The 23,490-nt window shown below is 48.6% G+C and overlaps 1 protein-coding gene across 1 annotated transcript in view; it reads left to right on the top strand.

Annotated features, from left to right (window-relative positions):
* MAP2K6 (mitogen-activated protein kinase kinase 6) overlaps nt 1–23,490 on the top strand; it is a 55,176-nt gene that overhangs the window by 25,253 nt on the left and 6,433 nt on the right. Inside the window, exons 2-12 of the mRNA XM_037404717.1 lie at nt 1,295–1,361; nt 2,309–2,357; nt 4,846–4,959; nt 6,505–6,624; nt 7,420–7,536; nt 8,003–8,054; nt 10,145–10,272; nt 10,991–11,068; nt 11,804–11,943; nt 14,854–14,899; nt 18,389–18,504. Of these exons, the coding sequence (XP_037260614.1) occupies nt 1,295–1,361; nt 2,309–2,357; nt 4,846–4,959; nt 6,505–6,624; nt 7,420–7,536; nt 8,003–8,054; nt 10,145–10,272; nt 10,991–11,068; nt 11,804–11,943; nt 14,854–14,899; nt 18,389–18,466 (989 nt within the window). The 3' untranslated portion in view covers nt 18,467–18,504. The remainder of the gene's footprint in view (nt 1–1,294; nt 1,362–2,308; nt 2,358–4,845; nt 4,960–6,504; nt 6,625–7,419; nt 7,537–8,002; nt 8,055–10,144; nt 10,273–10,990; nt 11,069–11,803; nt 11,944–14,853; nt 14,900–18,388; nt 18,505–23,490) is intronic.

The raw sequence follows: 23,490 nt of genomic DNA, 5'->3' as shown, positions 1-23,490 counted from the left end.
CCTTTTGTAAATTTGCAGCTCTGTCAATTTCTAATACCGATAGTGAGTGTGCACAGTGGTTTCCAATAGATAGTTTTCCCAAAAGGTGTCAGCTGGGTTGTCACAGCCTGTCCCATCCTGGAATGACTCTGCCAAAAGGAGCAAGTATGATCGTGTCTTTTGGAGCAGACAAGGTGGGAGGGAAAAATAAAAATAATAATAATAAAAAAAGATGGGCAATCTGAATTGCCTAATTGCTTCAAAAAGGTCATTTTCAGGTCTGGGTGCCTGTGCTTTGATCTAGCACCCCTTGGCACTAGGATGCACAGACGTCTGTTGACATGAGTTTGTGTCAAGAGGAAAAACAAACTCAAACATGTAGGTAAAGCTTGAGAGAGAGTGTTGGGAATAGAGAGTAAAACTCATGCTTGAAAGAAAGATAGTAATTGATATAAATTGTTAGGTTAAAAATGTTTTAATGCCTAAATTAGATGCTTGTGCCTTTTTGGGGGACCAGAGATTTTATTACACAGCCAAATAGCCAGATGTTTACCTTGGGGTTTCGGTGACATGACTTATGTTTTCAGGTTATTTTATCCATGAAATCAAAACCCCACGCTGAAATGTCCCTGTATATGTTTAGTCATAAAAAGGTTCTTGTATTTCTCTAGTCTGCCTGGCTCTTGTGTCTGCTGGCTTGGACCCCCTTTACAGGAGAGCTTGCATTTGAACTGCTTCAGAGCTTGAGCTTCATCCAGCTCAGAAAAGCTTGGCTGGTCAGTATGAACAGAAACAAATGGCTTTGAAGCCTGCAAACTTAATTCTGCTTTATTTTTGCTGGGTTTGCACAACTTTAATGACCAAGAGGTGAAACATCCCATTTAAACGGAATCAGAATCTGATTCTGGACTTTCAGCTTCAATTTAAAAAGATTTTTAATCCTGCCAGCATTTGCAGTTATGTATCTGGAATGGTTTAAAATCTAAGAAACATTTTAAGGGAACCTACGTGGGTAGGGCTGACGAAGGAGAAATACCTTTCACTTTGCATTTTCACATGGCCTGCCTCTGCCAGAGCTCTTGCCTGTTTTCTGTACCAAGTTGGCAGCCAGACCTTGCAGGTCTAAATGAAGCGTTACTGAACAAAGGCACTTTATGTTTTGAACTCTGTGCCCTGAGTCTACACCACTAGCCTGGCCGGGCATTTATGTTAAATAAGGTCAACAAATATAGACAAGCTGTGTTTTGCAAATTAAAACAAAACAAAACAACAAAAAGGTGCCTTTCTTTAATTCTGCCTCTTTCTTGTTTCACAGGCAGAAAGAGAAACCCTGGGCTGAAAATTCCTAAAGAAGCATTTGAGCAACCACAGACAAGCTCCACGTAAGTCTGCAAACACTAAGGCAGAATAAAAAGAAAACCACGAACCCCAGCTGCCTTCCAACCTTTGCTAGTGCCTGTGCTGCCACGGCCAGGGGCCAGCAGCCGGTCACGGCCAGCGCCTGGGGCTCGTGCTTGCAGGGCTGGGATAACGGGGACCCTTCACAAGGAAGAGAAGCAAAACACCCAGGTTAATTTTGGCACCATTAGGGAGGATAATAACAGCCCTTGTATTTCTCTTGTAGCCCCAGGTACAAGCCAGGGGGTCTGAACCCATCACCCTCTACTCATCGCTGCCCATGGTCCATGTCTTGTGCTGCTTAATGATGTGCCCAGGAAAAGGAAAAACCAGAATGGGCACCTGATATTAACTGATGTGGCACTTTGGCCACCCAGTTTGAGTAATGTGCATTTGGTCAAGGCACAAAAATACATCCCCTTCCCTACATACTCAGCCTTGCAAAAGAAAACCTTGTGCTTTTAAGGCAGTTTGTGCAACTCCAGCCTGCTTGGCTTTCTTTACTTCCTTGAGGACTGACTTTTATTAGCCTGTTAACCCATGCTATATGCCTTAGGTAATCATTTACAGTGGTTTAAGGCCTTTATGCCCATCTAATCCATACAAGTTGGTAGATGTTTGGTGCTTGCCACCTGCCTTGCCTTTCGCAATGAATCTCTGTGGGTTCCCGCGTGGGGAAGTTGGGTGTGAGAAATGCCAACTCCAGCAGCTTCCTTCCTGACCTCTTTTTGGGGGGACTTTGTGGATCTTGGCTGTATCTGTTGATCCTGCAAATCTAGGAGACTAGCTGGGCTGCTCAAGGCTACTCGGGCTGCTGGCCCGAAGGTGTGAGGGGACGGCCTGAGGGACCACGGGGGCTGTATTTACTCACTGAAGGAAAATGGATCTTTGTAAGGAACATTTCACATCTTTTCCCTTTTCTCTCCTACAGGCCACCCAGAGATCTAGACTCCAAAGCCTGCATCTCCATTGGCGAGGAGGTAAGACTAGGAGTTATGGTGAGAAGACAACCTCTGGGGACAGGTGACCTTCCAGGGCTGGCTGCCGTGGTGCTGGCTGCTTGTCCAGGCAGGCTGCTCAGGGGATTGCTTAACTTCAACCCTCCAAGAAAGAGCAGATTAATAAACACCAGCTATTAAAAAAAAAATGTAGCCCATTTTGCTTGTTGGAAGGCAGTTGCTGGATGAATTGAAGCTAAGAAGAGCCAGCCTGGGGGCTTGTGGGAGCCCTGACAGCCACCTTCAGCCACAGACAGCTGACGAGCCTCTGGTGTTTGTGTTTCTCCAACAAGGGCTGTCTGCGTGGGACTGATGGCCCCATGGCCAGCTGCAGTGTGACCTGCTGGTTGTCACTGCTCTGATGACATGTCCCCAAATGCTCACCCTTTGCATCCCATGACACCTGCATCCCCTTCATGTTTTCCACCTTGGAAATGTGTTCCTTGCCTCAGTAAGGTGCAGCTAATCCCCTGGAAATAATGATTATAAAACAAGGAGATTGCTAACGGCAGATTTTACTCTCATTTCAGTTCCTTTGGTAATTTAAAGCCTCCATCCAAAGTATTTCCCTTCGCTGATATTGAAAGCCATCTCGTCAGGTTTCTAACTCAGGGTAGATCCTCCTGTCCTGGAAGCAAATCCTTCTGACAGTGTGGAAACCAGTCCACCTGATGTTCTAAAAAAATAGCAGGGAAAAAACAAAACCGAGGACAGCTGTTTCGATAGGTGAAAATGGCACAGCAGCATTCATAACAGCACTTTAAAGCTGGGCAATAAATTTATTAGGTGCAAAAGATAGGCCTTGGTGTCAGAGAGATAATTTATGAAGTGAAATGCTAATGCAGTAGTGGTTTATGCTGTCTATCTTTGGATGCTTTTCTTTCATTTTTAATTTTATATTTTCCCTGGCATGGAGCAGGGGCTGGAAGGTGGAAGGAGTGTGAGATGCCTCTGGAGCAAAATGATGCAGCACTGAGGCAGAGAAAATGCCTGCCGCTAGAGCAAACACCCGCTCCAAGAAAATAGTTTCTCCCCTGCAGTCCTAGGGATGAGGAAAAGCTCAAGCAATCCAAAAAGTCTCCATGCATGAAGGCAGAGAGCAGAAACACCCTTGTAAAACCCAGAGCTCAGGTTTTTTTACAGACGCAGATACGTGCCTCTCTTGGAAGGACTGACATACTGTGGCTTGCATTCCGCCAGATCTGTTGCCTATTTGTCCAGCCAGGTTCCTTTAGGGTGTGCTCCCTCTTCCACCAGCCTTTCTACACTCACCCCCGATCCCTAGGGAAAGCCACTTTCCCTCCTCTCCCTTTCAACTTTGCTGCTAAATTTAAGAATGGCCTTGAGAGAGTCTAAGGGCTTTTTTGGAGAGGGTCCCGTTGAACAGTAGGAGTAGTGTCAGGCAGTCAGAGATGTTTAAATGTCTGCTGTTACACAAAAATGTTAGTCAGGGCTCCTTTTGCAGGCAACATAGCTGCAAGTGAATGACCGGGAGCCCGAGCGCACAGTAACGCAGTGTACGGGCCCTGCATGCTGTGGCATCCCCAGCCAGCACATTTCAGGCTGCAGGTTTTTTTCTGCTGTGCCGGCAAAAAGCGGTGTGGGATTATGTGCTGTGAATCAGTTCATTATAACCCGGTTCTTTCTGTAGGATGATTGACTGATGTGGTGCATTCAGCAAACAGAATGGCTGGTTTTAGTAGCAAAAGCATATTTTAAAGATCCAAAAAAAATAATAAGCAAAAAATAGAGCCTGCTGCACAATATCACGGCAGAAAGGAGAAGGGCAGGTTAGAATGCAGGGCTCCAAACAAAGTCATCCTTTGTGTGAGGCTGGGAGAAGGACATCTCAAATGCTAGACAAAATAAATCTGCCGTGGTTTAAAAATGGGGCACACTCAACTAGTATTTGGCCCATCTACAGGTCTGGAGAAATAAGCTTTTACAGGCCTTAAGAAAAACTGGGGATATTTCCATTATTGTTTGTGGGAGGGAGGAGGAGGAAGATGGAAGGGGAAAAAAAAAAAAGACTGAATGTGTTTCCTGGGGGAGAAGCTGCCGTGGTGTTTTCCATCTCAGCCCTTAGAAGATGGAGAAGCTGAAAGAGCGAGCAGCTAAAGGTGGCTGGAAGGGGCACTCGGGTGTGGGTGGCTGGGGAGAGAGCATCCCACCGAAGGAACCATCCTTCCTGCTCCCGCCCTGCTCAGGATGCTCATCAACACAGGCTCCCTGCTTATGCTGTTACAAGGCATATCCTCTTCAGAACGCTGCTAACTGCTGCACGGTAGTTAATCCTGACAGCCTCCGAGGACCGTGATTTTGTTCCTAGCCTCATGAACACAGGTAGGGAGGGGGATGCACAGAGGTGAATTTATGTGCCAAGCAGGGCTAGATTTTAGGGGTATTTTGCTCCTTGCGTAGCATGTATGTGCAACAGTCAGCTTCGCGCTGATGTTTTTTTGCCCCGCAGAACTTTGAGGTGAAAGCTGATGACCTGGAGCCCATCTCTGAGCTGGGACGAGGTGCGTACGGGGTGGTGGAGAAGATGCGGCACATGCCTAGTGGGCAGATCATGGCAGTGAAGGTAGAGTGAGCCTCCTGAGGTGCTTCCTGTCTGTATCGTTGTGTGTGGGCACCCTCTGCGCTCTTGTTTGTGCACAATTTTGATCTTCCTTGTTCTGATGCATGCCTTTACTGAGATTTACTTCTTTCCTTATGAAATCCTCTTTCTACACTGGGGCGAAGAGTGCTGAGGTAGATTTGGTCCATTTAACCAAGAAAAGGCATGTGTTTTGAAGTATGATGCTCAATGTTTTTCCAGCATTATAGTGCATATTGTTCACCTTTGTCTGCTCTATTCCTGTTTTCACTAAGATGTTACAAGCTATTTGCCGTGATTTTTTAAATGTGTGCATTTTTTCTAATGTAAATAGACTCTTAGATTCAGGGCTCTGCACTGTAATTGCAAAGAAGAGTGTACTGTAAATTTTATTGCATAAGGTAATTTTCTTCAGCTGGGACTTTTTTAGTCTCTTTGGAACGGGAAATTTTTGTTGAGATTTTCACATTTTGTCTGCTACATTGGGATCTTGATTCATGACAGGCTTCTAGATGCTACTATGAAAAGTTTTCCTAACAACAGTTTAGACTCAAGCTTGCAGCTTAGGGAAAGAGCCATGGGAAAATTTATATTTTGAGAAGAACCAGTTTTTGCTTGGCTGAATTTTAGCTCAAGTTTCCTTTCAGAACAAGAAAAAAGAAAAAGGATGCAGAGCTGGAAGTTATGAGTAAGCTGAAGAAAAATTCTTAGCTCCTCAGTTGTGGATAGACTTTGCTGTGGATGCTGGGGTGTGTCTCAGGGCCTCTGTGCTCTGCATTTGGTCTTCTTGTTTGCTTTGGTGTTCACCAAACTGCAAAAGACCTCTCTGAGTATGGTGGAAGGTCTGAAGAGGGTAGGGCAGGAACATTCAGGCTATTACTTGCATCTGTGATGCTAAACAGTTTAATTCTGTGACATTACTGACCTCAAGTGGCTTTGGCCAAGGAGCCTGGAATATGTGTGTGACCTGTGTTGGACTGTGTCATGCCCCTTTGTGGTGCTTCCCAGCTGAGGGTTTCCAGGTATTTCATATAAATGACCTCTTTTCCATGGGAGACTGGAAAATGTCCATTTTCCACAGCCAAGGGGAGCACATGGGCTCTGGCTGCAGGGCTGGAGCCCTCTCTCGTGACAAAGTCTGCTGATGTAAATAATGTCCACTGCAGCTCCAGAAGTCATGGGTTTCCACCAGCCCAGAATTTGATTTCCTGCTCCTTTTTCCTTGCTCAAGCTTCGGTGACTTTTGGCTGTTGCAAAAAGAGTGGCATTGCAGGGAAGAGCCAAATCACCTGCAGTTTGGGCTGAGGCGAGAAGACCCCTTCAACCTCCATTGCCTTGTGTTGCCCTGGGCTGCTCCTACTGCACGTGTTTTGCTTGTGATGTTCTTATGACAAAGAGGTGTGATAAAAAGGTAACACGAAGAAGTGTGATAAAAGGGTAAAGGTGTGATGCCAAGGCACTGTGGCCAGCAAGGGTATGGCTGTGGTACGGAGGTGCTGACAGCCAATGCTAAAATGCTTTGTCTTCCAGCGGATCCGAGCCACAGTGAACAGCCAGGAGCAGAAGAGGTTATTGATGGATCTGGATATCTCCATGAGGACGGTAGATTGCCCCTTCACTGTCACCTTTTATGGGGCACTTTTCCGAGAGGTATGGCATCCTGGAGATTAGCTGTGCTGCCGCTGGGAGACTGGATCCTCTCCCAGGCTCTGAATTCCCATGCCTAGAATCACTCCAAGAGCCAGGGATTTAATCTCCATCTAGACATGGAGACTTGGTACAATATGAGTTTGCTCAATCCCTGCGTAAGGATCTGTCACATACAGTTACTTCTTGGTGAGCAAGGAGAGATGCGGTCCCACGTGAGGAGGAACCAAAGGCAGCCAAGCCCCAGTGCCAGGAACGTGCGAGTCCTTTGTGCTGAGACATTGGGGCTTGGTAATGAGTTTCAGTGATGGGGATGGCCGGGCACTGAGGACATCAACTCACAGCCTGGTCTGTTAGTGTTAATATTGTCCTGACTTGCAATGAGAAAGCCACATGGAGGAAAAGTGTGGAAAGCTCTAAAAAACAAGATTTATTGAAAGGTTTTAAATATAGCTCTGCTGAGCTGAACTTTTCCTGGCTGAGCATTTGCAGTGACCTGAACATGTAGGAGCCTCAATCTCGATAACTTTCTGGGCTCCTAAATCACTGGGACTCTGCTTTGGGAAAAGCAGATAATAAAAGATACTAAATGTGGTAGTGAAGGTGGATAGCGCTTAATTCCAGCTGGAGAGGAGGGAAAAAGAAAGCCCAGTACAGTTTTGGTGAATGAGTTATAAAGGACAGCGAAGAGGCAAACAGGCCAGCAAAGGGCAAGTGCCAAAGAAGACCTTTGCGTGTGAAAGAAAAGGAAAAGATGCTTTGTTCCAGTAGGCATTATTTCCTTTCTTTCTCCTCTAGGGAGATGTGTGGATTTGCATGGAGCTGATGGATACCTCACTGGACAAATTCTACAAACATGTCATTGACAAAGGCCTGACGATTCCTGAGGACATCTTAGGGAAAATAGCTGTCTCTGTGAGTATTAGCAGGGTGAGAAGGGAAGGGAAAGGATGCTTCTCTTTGAAGCCAAGTCCTACGTGACCCAAGCTCCCTGCTGTATTTGCACCAGGAAGAGCATGGTCCATGGGCCAGCACGTGTGAGCATTCCTAGCTGGCTTCCAGCATCTGGTCTGCAGTGATGTTATTTATAAACCATAAATAACCCAAAATGTGCCTATACACGTAATTGAGAGACAGCACAGAGTCAGATGTGGGGAGGGCCCTGCAGCTCTTTTGCCTTTTCATTAGGGTCCTGGAAGCCCTGGGTGATCCCCGGGTACCTGCCATCACCGTGGGCTGCTGTGAGGGTGCAGGACTCGTGGGAGATGTAGCTCCTTCCCTCTAAGCAGGTCTGGTGAGGATGGGGTGGGTGAAGCCAGATAACATTTTCTCCTCATCATGGTGCTGCCAGGTGTGATTCACTCTGGAATTCTTGTTTCAGATCGTAAAAGCACTAGAACATCTACACAGTAAGCTCTCCGTGATCCACAGAGGTAAGTGCCAGGCACACAGCCATGCCACGCTGGTGTCTCTCTGCCCTGCGCTGCATGCTTTTAGCCTTGCAAGGGCTGGCCTTGCAGCCAGGCACAGGGCTCCCAAAATATCCGAGATAAAATGGGCCTTTGACAACAAAAATATTCCACAGCTTTTCATGACTAGCAAATTCTAGTCAGAGGAAATGTCTGCTGGTTTGCTTTTTAAAGACTGCATGCTGGTCCCAGTGTTTCCCCGAGGTGGAGGAGAAGCGAGCTCCAGCCTGACTGTGCTGTCAGAGAAAGGGCTGTTTCCCCCTGGCTTGCATTTCTCTAGTGCACGGTCTAAATCCCTGGTCTGCTCCAACACCTCTGCGAAATTATAAAACAGATTTTTCCTTCTGACCTCGGTGGGCTTTGGATCAGGCTTTGCCAAGGCTTCTTCCCCAGCTTGATGGCTCCATGCTGACGTGCAGTGAGATGTCTCCATGCCAGCATGATGCTTCATGCAGTGATCTAACCATCCTCATCCCCTTCTGTGAGCTTCCCTGAGCAGCGGTGGGGCAGTATAGTTTCATACTTAAAATAGCCTCAAATCAAGTCATAAATACCCTCCTTGAAGTCTTCAGACATTTTCCTCTCTAGAGCATCTCAAAGATGCCATGAACACACTTAGAAAGAAACAAATTTGCAGTGTGGCTGCTTGATACCTTTCTTTTTAAAAGGTCTTTTTCAATTTTTCGTGAGGAAAAAGCCCTCTCTGGAATGTGTGAATGCAAGGGAAAGGAGCATCTGAAGCGAGCAGAGTTCAGCTCCAGCAGGCAGTCACATTTTGTACGTTCTGCGTGTGGCTGAGGGTTGAGTTTCTGCCTTCTGTATCATTTACAGTGGTTGGAAAATGCTGCTTGGCTTCTGGATTTCTGTTTACTTGTTTGATTCACACTGAAAATTGTCTTATTTCAGCATAGTAACAGATGGGTGAGGATCTCAGATACCTGAAGCTTTTGATTGCAAAATGCTGATTAGAGAGCAAATGTTAATGAAATGTAAACCACCCAATTCTAATGGGCGGGACTGAAGCAGCTTCTGGCCTCCTTTGGATGTTATTTCAGCTCTTCTGTTTAGTAGTTTATCACATGCAGACAGAGGACCTTCTTGCAGAGGAGAACTCGTATTTCTGGGTGGCAACAGGGAAGGGATTGCTCCCTTTTGAGAATCACTGCTGGGACAAGAGAAAACAGGGTGGCCTGCGCTACCTGCCCGGTGCTGAGATTACATCTGGGATTAGCCTCTCAGGGAGCGATTGCCTGCTGTGCAGAAAAGCACCTCCACGCTCTTGTGGATATCACTTACTAGCTTCTTTATGTGCCTTAATTTCCCTTTCTGATGTTGATTATAACTGCCTTCATGAGCGTGATCCAAGTGTGAATGCACCGAGGATTATAAGGCAGTGATGGGAAGCAGATAAATCTGGCAGTAATAAATAGATGAGACACTGGCCTGATTTCCATAAGGTGTGGAGCACCCACACGCCTGCTGCTGCTCACATTGCCTTCAAGCTTGGTATCCTTAAAATCAGAGGCCATTTCTGAAATCCTGAGCCTTGTCTTAGTTTACTGCTCCCTCCTTCCCCTGCAACCCCTGCTCCTCTTCACCCTTTCCTGCACTCCCTTCATCCTTTCCCCGTGGGTTTTTCCTTTTGCTGGCATGAGACCAGATCCATCTGGGGACTTGCCAGAGCTCCAGCCGTTTGCAGACAGCTTCTGGAGGTGCCCCCAGCCCTGCCAAGCTGTTCCCCTGTGAGCACTCTGATGTCCGTGGCCATCCCTTGCGCAGTGAGATGCAACGGTTACGTGCAGGGTTCCCTCTCGCACCCCCAAATCAGAGAGGAGTCTGCAAGTGAAGGGCCACTTGCAGGACACATGACAGGCCCATGAGGCTGTCACCTGAACTTGCAATAGCCGAAGCCAGGGTTTCTGGCTTGCACAAAGCGCAGGGGTTTGCAGGGACACCTTTGGTGCCCTCTGCTGATAGGAAGCACTTTGGCTTTTTTTGGATTGGCACAGCCACCCGTGCCTGACAGTGACTGTGGTATGTGTTCCTTCTTGCAGATGTAAAGCCCTCTAACGTGTTGATCAATACGCAGGGGCAGGTGAAAATGTGCGATTTTGGAATTAGTGGTTACCTCGTTGACTCGGTTGCTAAAACCATGGATGCAGGATGCAAACCCTACATGGCTGTAAGTTGAGCCGTGGAGAAGCTGCGTGTGAAAGCTGCTGCGGGACAGCCAGAGGAACATGAGCCTGGGCATCGGGTCATCTTAAAGGGGGAAGGATCAGCCTCCGGCATGTGTCCTGGGGACTTGTTTTGGAAGATGTATCCCTGAAGTTACTTGTAAAGGGGCAGAGAGGGGAAACAGATCTCATGGGTCAGATCAGATCTCCTGGGCACAGCTTCCTGCTGTGTTATCACCTCCCTGTGACCTTGGAGAGGGCTCTGTAATTACTCCATGTTGCATTTTTGCCATTTGCCCTGTGGGGACAACAGTACTTTTCATCTGGGAGGAAAAAGTCCCCAGGGATTGGGTCCCTCAGACTCCTCCTGAGAGCTGCTGTTCAGAATTCACCCTGTGTGGAGCACTTGCACAGGGTGAAAATGGTTCTGCAGAACCGGGGCTTGCCACCCGCTGTGTGCCAGATGTGCCAGGTCAGCTCCACCACCTCAATCCCTGGGGCAGGTACTGTCTGCTTCTGGTGACCCATTCCACTGCCCGTCCTTACTGGCAAGGATATGGGACCACATCTGGCCCCAAGAGACCAAGAGAGCAAGCTGGTGGCATGGGCTAAGTGGTCCTGGCCTGCCACCCTTGAAAGACCCATCTGAGGTTGGTGAGCCCTGGTGTGGGCACTGCACTGGGGCTGCCCCTGTTCCTCACCCACCTTTGTCTCTGTTCACAGCCTGAAAGAATTAACCCGGAGCTGAACCAGAAGGGGTACAGCGTCAAATCTGATATCTGGAGCCTGGGGATCACGATGGTAGGGTGACCACCTCTGGGCTCACAGGGATGCCAGCAGGGTTGAGTGTTGCTCGTGGATTCATTTTCCTCCCCAAAGTCCCCCTGACACTGGTGGCCCTGGAAAGATGGCGGGGTGGGAGTGGGAACACAGCTCTGAGGGTAACCAGGGAGCGCTCCATGGGGTTGAGGGGAAGAGGATGGAGCTGCTTTGCCAACTCCTTGCCGTCTTCGGAGGTGCTGGTGCCCCTGCGGTGGGGCTGGCCCCGCTGCGGCAGCCGTGGCTGCCGGGAGATGGCAGCATGGGCTAAGGCGAAGGCGTCCGGTGCCGCACGTCTGTCGCCTTGGAGCAGGTTGGATTTCGAGCACAAAAAAATACTCTCAGTACTTAGCGATTAGCAAAGCCCCCCTCAGAAGAGGAGAGACGAGTAGTGTCGCCCACACAGTGTTTAGGGGGAATCCATCTGCTTGCAGAGTCATTTTATAGCGCAGTTAGCCTTTGCAGCGCGGGTAACTTCTTTCTCCAGCCACATCTAACGCGAGGGTAGTGGAGTCTGGACTGTGGAGGCTGCTGGGTCTCCTCAGGCCTCTCCCTTTTGCTGGGGGAGGTTAAGCAAGATGTTGTGGCCAGGTGGGGTGAGGAAATGCCACGTATTTCTGTGGGGTCTAAAAACCTACCCCCTGGGTGGGCCCACAGGCACCCACAATGTGGGGGGGTCCGTCCGCAGTGCCTGAGCCGTGGGCCCTGTCTCCGCAGATCGAGCTGGCCATCCTGCGCTTTCCCTATGACTCCTGGGGGACGCCCTTCCAACAGCTCAAACAAGTGGTGGAGGAGCCATCGCCACAGCTCCCAGCGGAGAAGTTCTCAGCAGAGTTCGTCGATTTTACCTCGCAATGGTAAAATGCCCTCTCGGCCTCACTGCCCCCCCCCCCCCCCCCCACTCGCCTCCGCCATGGTGTGGGCAGGCCGAGGCAGGCAGGTGCCCGCGGCCTCTGGTGTCCCTGTCCCCACAGATGTGTCTCTGGGGTACCACCCGCATTTTTGAACAAAATATCCCCCAGGGGAGGGATGGGCCTTCATGCCCTCACTGAGCCATGAGAGCTGGGCTGGGGCCTGGTGCTGTGCAGGCAACACGCACCCTTTGGCAGAGCAGCAGTGATGGTGGCTGCGGGGTCTTCCCTGCCTGAGGTGGCGTGGAACAGGCTTCATTGCTCTGGAGGGGCAGGCAGGACGGGATTTAGGAGACATTCTCAGCCCGATTGCCCCCACATTGAGAGCACAGGGGGTCCATGGCGGAGCCAGCAGCACGAGCAGGCCATGGGCGGGCAGCTCTGCCGGGCCCCTCACATCCCTGGGGCTGGCGTGGCGCAGGGAACAGGGCTGCGTCCTCCTGCCTCCTGCTCCCAGGGACACTGCCTGAGGGCAGGGCCGGTGCTGAGTTTGCCTCATGGTGGCCCCTATCGGCAGCTGTCCCACTACCGGGGCCCTCCAGCTGCTGTGCTGCTTTCCGTGGGACTCGGAGCTGGAAACAGCAGGAGAGTTTGGCTGCGGTGTAGGAAAAGGGTTGGAGCAGATGCACGCTGTCTGGAGGTTGTGAGAGCTGCATAAAAGCACAGGCTCTCCCAGCACCCGAGGAGACTCACAGCTGCCCTCATGGTATGGTTCAAAGAGAGCTGGCAGCAGCCCTGCGGCTCCTGACTGCTTCTCCCTCCAGCTTCCCTGGAAACCGCCTGGGAGGCATTTTTATTTTCCAGGCGCTGCAGTGCCATCCGTGGCTTGCCAAGTTGGCAGGTGGATGGTGGGTTTGCGTGGTAGCCAAGAAAGGACAGCAGATCGACAAATACAGAAATGTGAGACTGTTCCCGAGCTGCCAGCGTCAGGGCCTGGAGCCCGGCCGGCTCTGCTGTGACCCAGGAAGGGGATTATCAGCTGCTCCTGCCCGGGGACTTTAAGTACTAGTATTCGGATTCCTCAGAGTCTTGTTTGTACATGTTTTTGAGGTCCCCACGGTTCAGCTGCATGCCTCTACCAACCCGCACTGGGGAATACCTGCCTGTGCCCACACGGCTCTGTGTCTATCAGAGGTGGGAGCTGGCTTGGAAAAACCCTCTTACAAAATGCCCACTGTTTTTGCAAGGCCCACGCTGAGATTTTGGACCAGCTGCCTTTCTCCCATGCTGCTGGCTCACTACTTGTTATTGCAAAGTTGCCTGTTTGTGCCAGGCAGGCTGTTGTTCCCCACTGAATATTTTATTTTTGCAAGCACCATGTCGTGCAGCTATAGCTGTGGGCTGATAAGTAAGATATCCACAGCCGTTTGTGATAGTTGCAGTGAGAAGAATGACCCTGCTGAGCAGCACTCATGTCTTGAAAGCTCATGCTTGTGAGAGCATGTGGCAGTTCCTCTCTTTGCAAATCCTATCCTCCAGGATCACTGAAGATCCCTCAAAGCCGGTGGAGTGGCACGGACTCAGGAAAAGTGCACTTTGGCTGCAGATTACACTAGTTTAGTGTTGTTGGAGTCTGAGAATTTATTCTGACACCAAAGCAGGTCACATCAGTGCAGTGTATCAGGATTGGCCTGGCTTAGAACTATGTCAGATTCAAGAGGTCGCAGAGTGACTCATACCGTCGGCTGCCTGGGGCAGCACAAGTCTGATTACCTGTAGCCCTTGCAGGGAGTTCCTGGGATGTCTGAATCAGGATCAGATCCAAGTATGGCTCTTAATTCCTGAAGATGTGCATTGATTTCCGTAACTTGTCACCAGATTCCTGGTATTAGTAACCTGGGACCAAGGTTTTTGTAGAGGGTCTAAATTAAGAGGGTTGTACCCAGATACTGCTTCTGGACACACCTATCCTTCAAATTTACCTTAGCACCTCGGCTTGGCCTGCTTTTGAGTTCAGAGGATGTGACACATCCCGTACCTTCAGTTCGGCAATATTGGCACGTATCGTTACTAGGTTCCTCTGTTCATTCACAACATGACACTAAACATGAGCCCTCTACACACAGCAAGCAGGAAATATCTATTCAGTGTGTGTCCTCCGCTTCCTCTGGACTCTGGCAAATCCCAGCAGAGGAGCGACTTATCATCACTGAGGTTCTCACTTTTGTTTTGCTCAGTGTGACACCTTTTCCCCGCCACCGACGTGTACGTGTGTGAAGATCTTTTCAAGTTGCTCCAAGTGTCTTTCCCCTAAATACACTGTCAGGAAGTGAGTAGAGATTACGTCCTGTCTTTTAAAAGCTATTTTCTGCTGGAGGGAAACCAAAATAACTTCCAACTACAACCCTCCAGAGCCATCTGTTGTAGGAGAGGAGAAAAAAAGGATGTCCCATGTAACCGTCCCCGCTGATAACAGCATGATGATAAACAAATAGTTGTACATGTGCTTTGGAGCCACTTGGTCACTGCTCCCAATCAGAGGTTGGAGGCTATATCCATTCCTTAGTTGCTTGCTGGCCTACTGGATAAGTGCCCAAAAAACCAATTGTACCTGTCCCCCCAGCAGCAGGCAGTGTCTGGACTGGTATATATGGTGTGTCCAGATCTCGTTTGACCTTGAGCTCACTGCACTTGTGTGTACCCACCACTGTATACTGAACAGGGCCTGTGTGCAAGGCTGTGTTGGCTGTAGGTGTCCTCAAGGCCTAAGCTGTTTGCTTAACGTGTGGATGAGTAGTTGAACTTATTCTACAGGGACATGAAACCTTGCTTTTTTCATGGTATAATTTTATGGCCTTGCTCTAAATTGCATACAGAATGTAACTTTTTTCTTTTTTTTTTTTTTCCTCATTAAAGCTTGAAGAAGAATTCCAAAGAACGGCCAACATACCCAGAGCTTATGGTGAGTGTGCCTGCATTAAGCAGTGTATTGGCTCAGAGCTGAGATGAATTAGAATGAGATGCTGAAGATGGGGTTTCCAATAGTGGTTGGTGATTTGGGATTCTTAGCATCTCTTTTTTCATAAGAGATGTGAGAACCATGGCACTTCAGGGTCTTGCGAGGGTGAGTGCAAATCAGAGATGCTCTTTGAAATTTTGTTCAGGTGCTATTCCGGTCAGATCAAGGGAGAAAAGTATGTAAAAGCAGTTAACAAATTTGCTAAGGGACAAAAATGAGGCTGTGAAGAATCAGTTGGCAAGGATGAAATCCTCCTCTTGGGTTTGTGTGATGGCTTCAAACACCTAAGTCAAATGCATGCACCATGGATGCTCGACGTAGGCTGCAGGAGCTGAGTGGCCTGCTGGGCTTTACTGCTGTGGTGCCTTGGAGAGGAGACTTTTTGGACAGAGTAATTCCTGGATGTTAGGGACAGAGACGAGTCTGTGACTAATAATTCCGGTTATTGAATTTCATCTGCTGCTTAGAGACTGTTTGCTGTGAGCATGTCTAGGACAGAGGAGTAACTAAGGAAAAATATGCTGATAAAGGCTTATGACAGGGGAAATGCAATGCAGTGCAGGGCTTTGAGATCAGATGCACTTTGCTGATGAACTCCCAGCAGTGCATTCACTGGTGTATACTCAGCCAGAGCTCTGGGCTGGAGCTGGCAAGAACAGGGTCTGTGGTGAGATTTTTCTGCTAGGGCTCCACAGCCTCACGGGTTCTCTCGACCCTGACTTTCTGGTATTGATCCTGGTGCTCCTAGTAGCCGGCAAAAAGCAAGAGACCTTAGGAAGTCAGTGTTTCTCTCCCATAAGCACCTAGTCCCTTTTTTACTCTCACCTGATTCACAGCTTACTAAAGGCAGGAAAATGCTTAACTTTGTTATTTCTGAAGATCCTGACCCAAATGCTCGCCTGTCCCTACATGCCCACCCCGTCCAGTGCCACTGACAAGATCTTCTGGGTTAAGGGTGGAAACTGCTACAGAATTTCCTTGGGCATTGCTGTCTCCTGCCCCATAGCTTGCAGGACATGCGTTATACCATCCAGGGGGTCATGCTGTCTGCTCAGAGGTGTTGGGACCTCTGTGTCGTGAAGATGCCAGGGTTTAAGGTGCTCTCTAGCTGCAAGACATGCTGGAAATCCATGTACCTTTTGAACATGAGTTATAAGCAATGAATAATTCCTGTGGCGTTTCTTGCTGGGCCCTGTAATGCAATTAGACTATATATAGATCTGATTTACACACAGTTTGCCCAAATACTGGTTTCAAACAAAGGGAGGCCCAAGGTTTATGGCTTCCCCCCTTCCACCCCTTCGTTTTTTTGTTTTTTGTTTTTTTTATTATTGAATAAATACATATATATTTTAAGCAAATTTCTGAAGTTTGCCAAATGGCCTTTTATCAAAAAGGTTCACCGGAGCAGCTCCGTCTGTTGCAGCATTTATACCCATTGGCAAGCGAGTGCATTTCTATTGAATTAGGTTCTTGGATCACCTCTTCAGAGTATCTCAATGCTGTGGTATTTTATGGCTGACATGAATGTTGTGAGGTCCTGTGGTTGAGGGTTGCTGTTTCGTTGGGTTTTTTTTCTCCCTCCTCTCTCTCTTACAGCATTAAGTTGCGGTACTGGATTGGACTTGTCATTTAGACCAAGACTGCTCCCTTGCTTTCCTGTGGAATTGAGGTTTCTCATGGAAAATATGACTCTGTGCTATCTTGAGCATCAGGAAAACTGATACGGATGCTTAATTTCATTTTAAAACCCACTTCCCCAGGTGAAGTGGAGCATGAAACTACTGCAGGACTGGTGGTCTGCGCATTGCGTGGGGCACATCCCACCTGGCATGGGGTGTTTTGTGCTGTAACCAGACTCAGTTGTTACAAAGGGTTGGGCTTATTGAGAGATGGGGCTGGAGGCCACAGCTACCACCCATGTCACGCTTGTGGGTGCTTCCAGGCTGCAGTAGCTCTGCTTTGGGTGTGACTTAGCTGGGATGTGAAAGCAGTGGCATCACACAGGGATAATAACACGGCAGGCCATTTGGGCCATCTCTCTGGGAGTTATTCAGGACACTTTGATTCCCATGACTGTCTGACCCAGGGAGACCTTAAATTATGTCTGGATCCTTGCCTCAACCATTTCAGCTCTGTTTCCCACATAATTGGGCTTCCTCTTCCTTGCTGGTGTGTCTTTGGGTCGCTTCCCGGCTGCCCAAAGCTGCCTCTTTTTATTCACTGGATAACCTTCCACTCAAGTCCACCTTGGAAAATCTCTTTTCTTTGCTCTTCTTCTCCCTCCACTTTGCCACTGCTATAAATGATCATTGAAATAGCCAATGCCCAGGGATGGAAGTGATGAGCAGGTTTAAAAAACCCTGGAAACCCCAAACTGTCTTTAAAAATCTGGCTTGAAATGAGAGGGTCAGGAATCAAACCAAGATTCTGCACCCTGCATATGGGAAGCACTACAGCATTTTGCACAAAGTGATGGTCACCTGTGAGCTCCACGGGGCCTCAGTTGCCTTTTGGTTCTCTCTGACACCCTCCATGCAAATAAATGCAATTAACCGCCAGGACAGTGGGTGTCTAAGAGTGTTTCAGTGATTTCAGGTGGAAGTTGACTGATCTCAGCTGATGTATTGCAGCCCCTGGTAGCAAACTCAGTCACTAGTACTAGCAGAGAGGGGCTTTGCTCTTTCTGTCAGGGGGCTTTTGTGTTTTTTCTTTCTCCTTACACTTATTTTTCCATTTGTGCTAAATGTAGGCAAGATTTTCTGGCAGGATGTCTTCCCGTGTTGGTCACGATTAAGTAGTTAAACATATAACTGTGGATGGCTTTCCAGCCGGGATGGCTTTCCTCTTTGCGGTAGTTAGGGGTAAAGTAGCCATCTCCTGCTGCGAGTATGAGCAATTGCAGGGAAGAAAGAGACTCAAAAGTCACCAGAGGGTAAATACACAGATAAAGCAGGAAGCTGAGGGAAAAACCCACTGCAGTCAGCCTTCCTGCAAGGTTTTCCTTGCTCCTGTTGGAGCTGGCATGTGGTGCGGTGGGTAACCACCGTCTCAGGAGAAGTACATCTCCTCCCAGGGCACTGCAGGGCTGCAAGGCAGTGTGTGCCGAAGGGCACGATTTGCTAGAGATGGAGGCAGTGTTTTTTATTACTTTGCCTTGCTTTGAAAGCAGCCCAGCTCAGCCTGCCTAGCCAGGGCAGGATCTAGAGGGAATCCGAGCCTTCCTCTCTAGAGGAAATCTGCAGCCTTCATGATGTGGCCCCTGGGGGCTGCCCAACTTACGTCAGCTGCAAAACATGGGAAGCCCAGTATTATGATGCTAGTGACAAAATCTTTTGCACTGTCTAGAAGGTTGTCTGAAAAGGGTTTTGGTTTGGTCCTCAACGTCATGAATAATAAACATTTCTATTTTTTCTCTCTTTTCTTTCCCAGCAACATCCTTTCTTCACCCTGCACGAATCCAAAGAGACAGACGTCGCCTCTTTTGTCAAACTCATCCTGGGAGACTGAGAACTGGACTTGTAAATGAATTGCCCTTCTGTGGACTGGTGGGTGCAGGGGAGGGGCGCGTGGCAGGACTTGTCATGAAAGCACCAACAGAAAGCCGCCGTGTTTTGTTTTGTTTTGTTTTTATTCTGAGAAACCCCCACCTCGCTGAAGTTTTTAAAAGGGTTTTTTGGTATCCATAGTGACATAGAACGAGCTGGTTAGTGAAATGAATTTTAATAAGGTTGGTACCCTTAAAACAAAAACAAAACAAAAAAAATTTAAAAGAGTGATTTACATATTTAATGACAGTCGAAGTCCCTCTTCCTAACTTTCTCCTCATCCCCTTCCCTTCCCCCTGAACCAGAATTTGCTTTGTCATGGTAATAGGTGCTATGGTAGTCATGAAGTTGTATGTAGATTTTTATTTTGTCCCTTCCATTATTTTAATATTTATGTTAAGTGCTTGATGGAATAGATTTCTGTTTTATATGAGGATGAATGTGTGGTGACGATGATGATGCTAAATGAGGCCACAGCAAGCAATAGTTGTAGGGCTTTGCTGGGGAAAAGGTGTTAAAGGAAAAGAGAAAGAAGAGAAGAAGCGTCTGTGTTGTGGAAAATATTTAATGTGCATCATAAAAAGAATTTATAAACAAGGATCTCAGCTCAGCTACTCGAGCTGCTCTCGCAGCATGTGAGGCAGCATCACTGTAAGGGAGGGAGGCCCCAGCATCCTGCGAGGTCGCCTCTTCTCCAGACACTGCACTCCAAGTCGGGCTGATGCGTCCTGGCCAGCCTGCCGACTGTGGTGCACTGCCAGCCTCCTGCCTGGGGAAAGCCTCTGCCCTATGTCCCCCTGACTTACTCTGTTATATTGGGAAGGTTATGAGGTCTGGAGTGGGAAGACATTGCTGCCATAGTGTCTGGGATGAAAGCCCCAGAGCAAAACAGATTGGCAGATAAGTTGCACAAAGACCAGGAGGAGGCTGCAGTAGTCAGTCCCCACCTGTCCACAAGCCCAGCAGCATGGCAGCGCCTGGGGCTCACTTGGGCTGGGGATGAGCTGCTTTGGGCCTGAAAAGGAGTTTCTCTCTCCTTCTCCAGATGGGAAAGGATAACAGTTTGCATAGCATGACGTCTGTGAAAAATGGTAAATCTCAGCACAAGTTTCCAGGGCTCTCGGCACTGCATCGGCAGCAATGTGCTTGCCCACAGACTTTGGGAGTGCTAGCGAGCTCCCCTGGAGCCTATGCCGGCATGCGGTTTGGGCTGTGTCCAGCTCTGGTCAGGATGCTGAAGGCAGCCAGGAGCACTGGGCTCCAGCGTGGGCTGCAGGTGTCCCCACGAGAGCTGCAGCCTGGAAAACCATGCAGGGAAGCCACAGCCCACCCCTACCCGGAGCTCATTGCTGTTGGCCGGGTCGTCAGAGAAAAGCTGCTAGCCAAGGGCAGGCGTGTGGCGACTGTCGGGGTGGGAGGGGAAGACAGCAGATCACGCTGCTTTTAGGTAACACGGTTACTGTCTAGGGAAGGGGGGAAACGAGCACTGCAAGGTGTTGCTGAGTCTGAAGCAAGGCCACCGGCTCCAGATTAACGCTGGTTTGACTGAGCCAAACCTGCATAGCTGCCTCACTTGGCTATGAGGTCCTTTGCCTTTGCCCGTGGCTCTTTCCCCCAGCCCTGCGGAGGAGAGTGCCTGTGCGTGCGGCTGTGCCAGAGCATGCACGCCTGCCTCCTGCCCTCCACATGCTTCCATTCCCCATCCATTGCTTTGGCACAGACTCTCCCGAGTCAAATCCCAACTAGAAGCATGCCTTGCTCTGCAATATTTAAGTTGTGCAGGATGTAACTCAGCCTGGAATTCCAGCCCTTTCTCTCCTGTTTAGTGCCTCCAGTCTCTGTTGGTGCAGGCTGGGCTTCTGGAATAGTCTGAGTGTTTGGGAAATGATCCCTTGGAAGGGCTGGGGAAACGATCCCTTGGAAGGGCTGGTGGGGAGGGCAGTATTTAGAGCAGGGGTTGCCGAACGGTGGTACTTCTTGTGCTAGGGACATGCCAGTCGCTTTGAAGAGGTGCATGTAGACACCGTCAGTGCCTGGGCTGCCACTGTCACCGCCATGGCCATGGATGGTAGTGCCCACAGAGGTAGCTGCGAACCCTAAAATAGTGCAGCTCTGCTCTGGGGGCAGTGCGAAGGAGATAGGGGAGCATTGCTCATGGGGATTTATCGCTCCTTGTTCCCCTCGGCTTCAGAGCAGGGTGGCTTGAGGATGGCTTGCAGGATTCGGAGTGCAGGGATTTCCTTGCTGCAAAGAGCTCACAGGTCATGCAGACTTTGGGGAAGAGGTTCCCCTTCCTCAGCCATGTTTCACGAGCCTGCCTGGCCCTCAGTAACAATAAGCTCCGTATTCCACTTTGTGTTGAGGGGAACCTTTCAGGTTACATTTTGTTATGGATGAAACACAAAGATGTTTTACTTCGCAGTGTAATTTTAAGAGGCCTCGCATGGCTCATAATCTGCCCTCTCATTTTCCAGTGTGTGTGTGTGTGTGTGTGTGTGTGTGTGTTTTCTCTCTCTCACTTTTTCAGAGTCGCAGAGCTGTTTTGATTGATTGTCCTCAGCTGCAGCTAAAAGTCCAGCCAGCCAGTTTATAGAGTTGGTTCCAGCATCAATTCTCGCTTTCAAAAACATGACATTTAAAACCACCCTTTGGTTTTCCTACATATGGATCTGATGCTTTTGTTAAAGATTGTTTTTGCCGCTTTTCTCCTGGAATATAAGTCTCATTTGGACACCACATCTCCTTGACCTCAGAGCACCTTTATTTCAGTGCCATTGTAATTGACAGGTTGAATTTATGAGATACTGTCAAAGTTCAGTATTAATAGCAGATATTAATGTCACCAGCGTTTTCCAATAGAAAATTAATGGCAGTGTTGTCTGCAGCTAGTAACCCTCTAAAACGATTCCTACATGCCTCGACACTACATGCTGAGTGCTTTCTTTTATGCTTTTTGCTCTTGCAGCGCTTGGGCTGTCTAATCCCTTTGTTTTAATGACATTACAATAGGGCATGCAACAAATCACTTCCCGCCTGATTCTCCATGACTTTGTTCCTTTAAAAGTCATTTGCGTCAGCCCATGGTAAGTGTGAATCCATATGACCAGTGTGAATGAAAACAGTGATCTGAGTGATCCGATCCACAGCGGAAGGTAGTTATGGCAGGAGAGAAGTGCAGAAGCTGTCTGTCTGTCTCTGCATCCCTCGTGGCATGTGTGGACACAAAGCTTGGCCTGACCCAGGATTTTCTTAGAGAGAAGCCTAAGCTGGTGGCCTTGGCGCAGGGAGGAGAGCCAGGGACTCCTGTGTGCTTAAAAGCTCTGAAAACATGCTGGGCTACAAGATGAAAATCAGACTCTTTTCTCTTTCATTTGATTATAACCTCTGTGAAGATGAGAAGCCTTTGATCAGTGCTCAGAACTTCACTTGGTTAAATCATGAGCACAGGGTTGCCTAGGACAGGCATGGCTTTGGGGACATTAAGCCTTTCTCAACAGCTGTGCGCCCTGAACAGCCAAGGTGTTGAGGCTTAAAGCTGTTCTTCTAAAAGCTCTTTTTGTTTTCAGACAGCCCAGGACTGTGGGCAGCATGTTAGGTTGTCCTGAACTGGGATTTTTAAACTGCAAGAGAAACAGGTTTTATGCCATAAACCTGAAACAAACCAAAAACACACCGGGGAGCAGAGGAGAGAAAAGCTGCTTGGAGCTCAGCACGTGACCTAGACCAGCTGTATGAATTAATTCCAGCATAGTTAGCCATTTGAAAGGCAGGGAGGGCCCCTCTTCTCTGCCACAGGCAGTGGTTATCGGACTGCATGAAAGATGATGCACAGCCCACCCCCATCGAAGGCAATGAGGGATCACTGGGGCGTGATGTTCATCCTCTTTTTGTCCTCCACCATACAGCTCTTGATGTTCCTGCAACTTCCTGGACGCTTGAGATCTTGCCATCACTAGAGCTCTTGAAGGTCACTGGCAGGAAAGATATTTTCTGGGTTCCCAAGAGCCCACTGGTCCTTTAAGCCTGAAAGAGGAGTTGGAGGGCATTTGCTGGTTATTGTTTTTAAATGCCAGGTTCGTGCTGCTGCAGTGGGTGAAGTGCCCATCTTTTCTGGAGTTTTTCCAGGTGTACAAAGTTTTACACAGATATCCATGTACTGTATTTCTGCATTTTTCCTGACTTCTGTCAGGTTTACTGGTGAGGAAGGAGGCATTTCAGACTTGTTGAAGAAGTGGGAACACCATTTCTGGAGGCAGCTGGGCCTCCCCTGTGTGATGGAAGTGGCAGTTGGTGGGTCATTACAGAGGAAGCTCTAAAAAAAGATAATACAGTTGAGCTCTCAGTTCTTCAGCAGGTGCAGAGGGAGGTGGCTATGTGCCTGCTGGGTCAGTGCTAGCTGCACCTTATCTGGGTGGGAAGGGGCTGCCAGACCCTTGGCCCGTGCAGCAGAGCAGTGCCTGGTGCTGAGAGCAGAGACACCGGCATGCACAGCCTTAGCTGGGATTTCTTCATGCTTGCTGCAAGCTAAGTACGTACCTACACATTGCCCTTCTTTCCTAGACATTTTGGAAGAGGAAATCCTGCTCGGTCAATGCAGCATTGCTTTAGTGGCTGGTCTGATGTAGTTCAGACAAGGTTCCCACCAGCTCCCTTGTTTAATAGACCTTTTTTATATTAAAAACAAAACCCAAACTCCTCTCTCAGAAAAGCCAGCCAAGATGCTCTTTTTTTTTTTTTTTTTCTCTCTTCCATCTTGTTCCTCTTAGAGGAACTCTGGGAGCCTGTCTTGGTGCTTTCACTCTTTCACATGCCAAAGATTGCTACATCCCTCTTAGTTACGCTCCTGCCAAACCAGATCTTATAGTCTTGCCTCAAAAATCATCCACTTCCCTGCTCCTTGGGGTTCCTTTTGTTGCTGTTGCTTTTTCATTGAATTTCCTCATGTTTATTGACATGTCTATTGTTGAGCTTCCTGGACACATGCAG

This window comes from Falco rusticolus, chromosome 1, assembly GCF_015220075.1.
Source record: "Falco rusticolus isolate bFalRus1 chromosome 1, bFalRus1.pri, whole genome shotgun sequence".
Lineage (NCBI taxonomy): Eukaryota > Metazoa > Chordata > Aves > Falconiformes > Falconidae > Falco > Falco rusticolus.
Note: the sequence above shows the minus strand (reverse complement) of the source record. Positions and strands in the feature narration are given on the sequence as shown.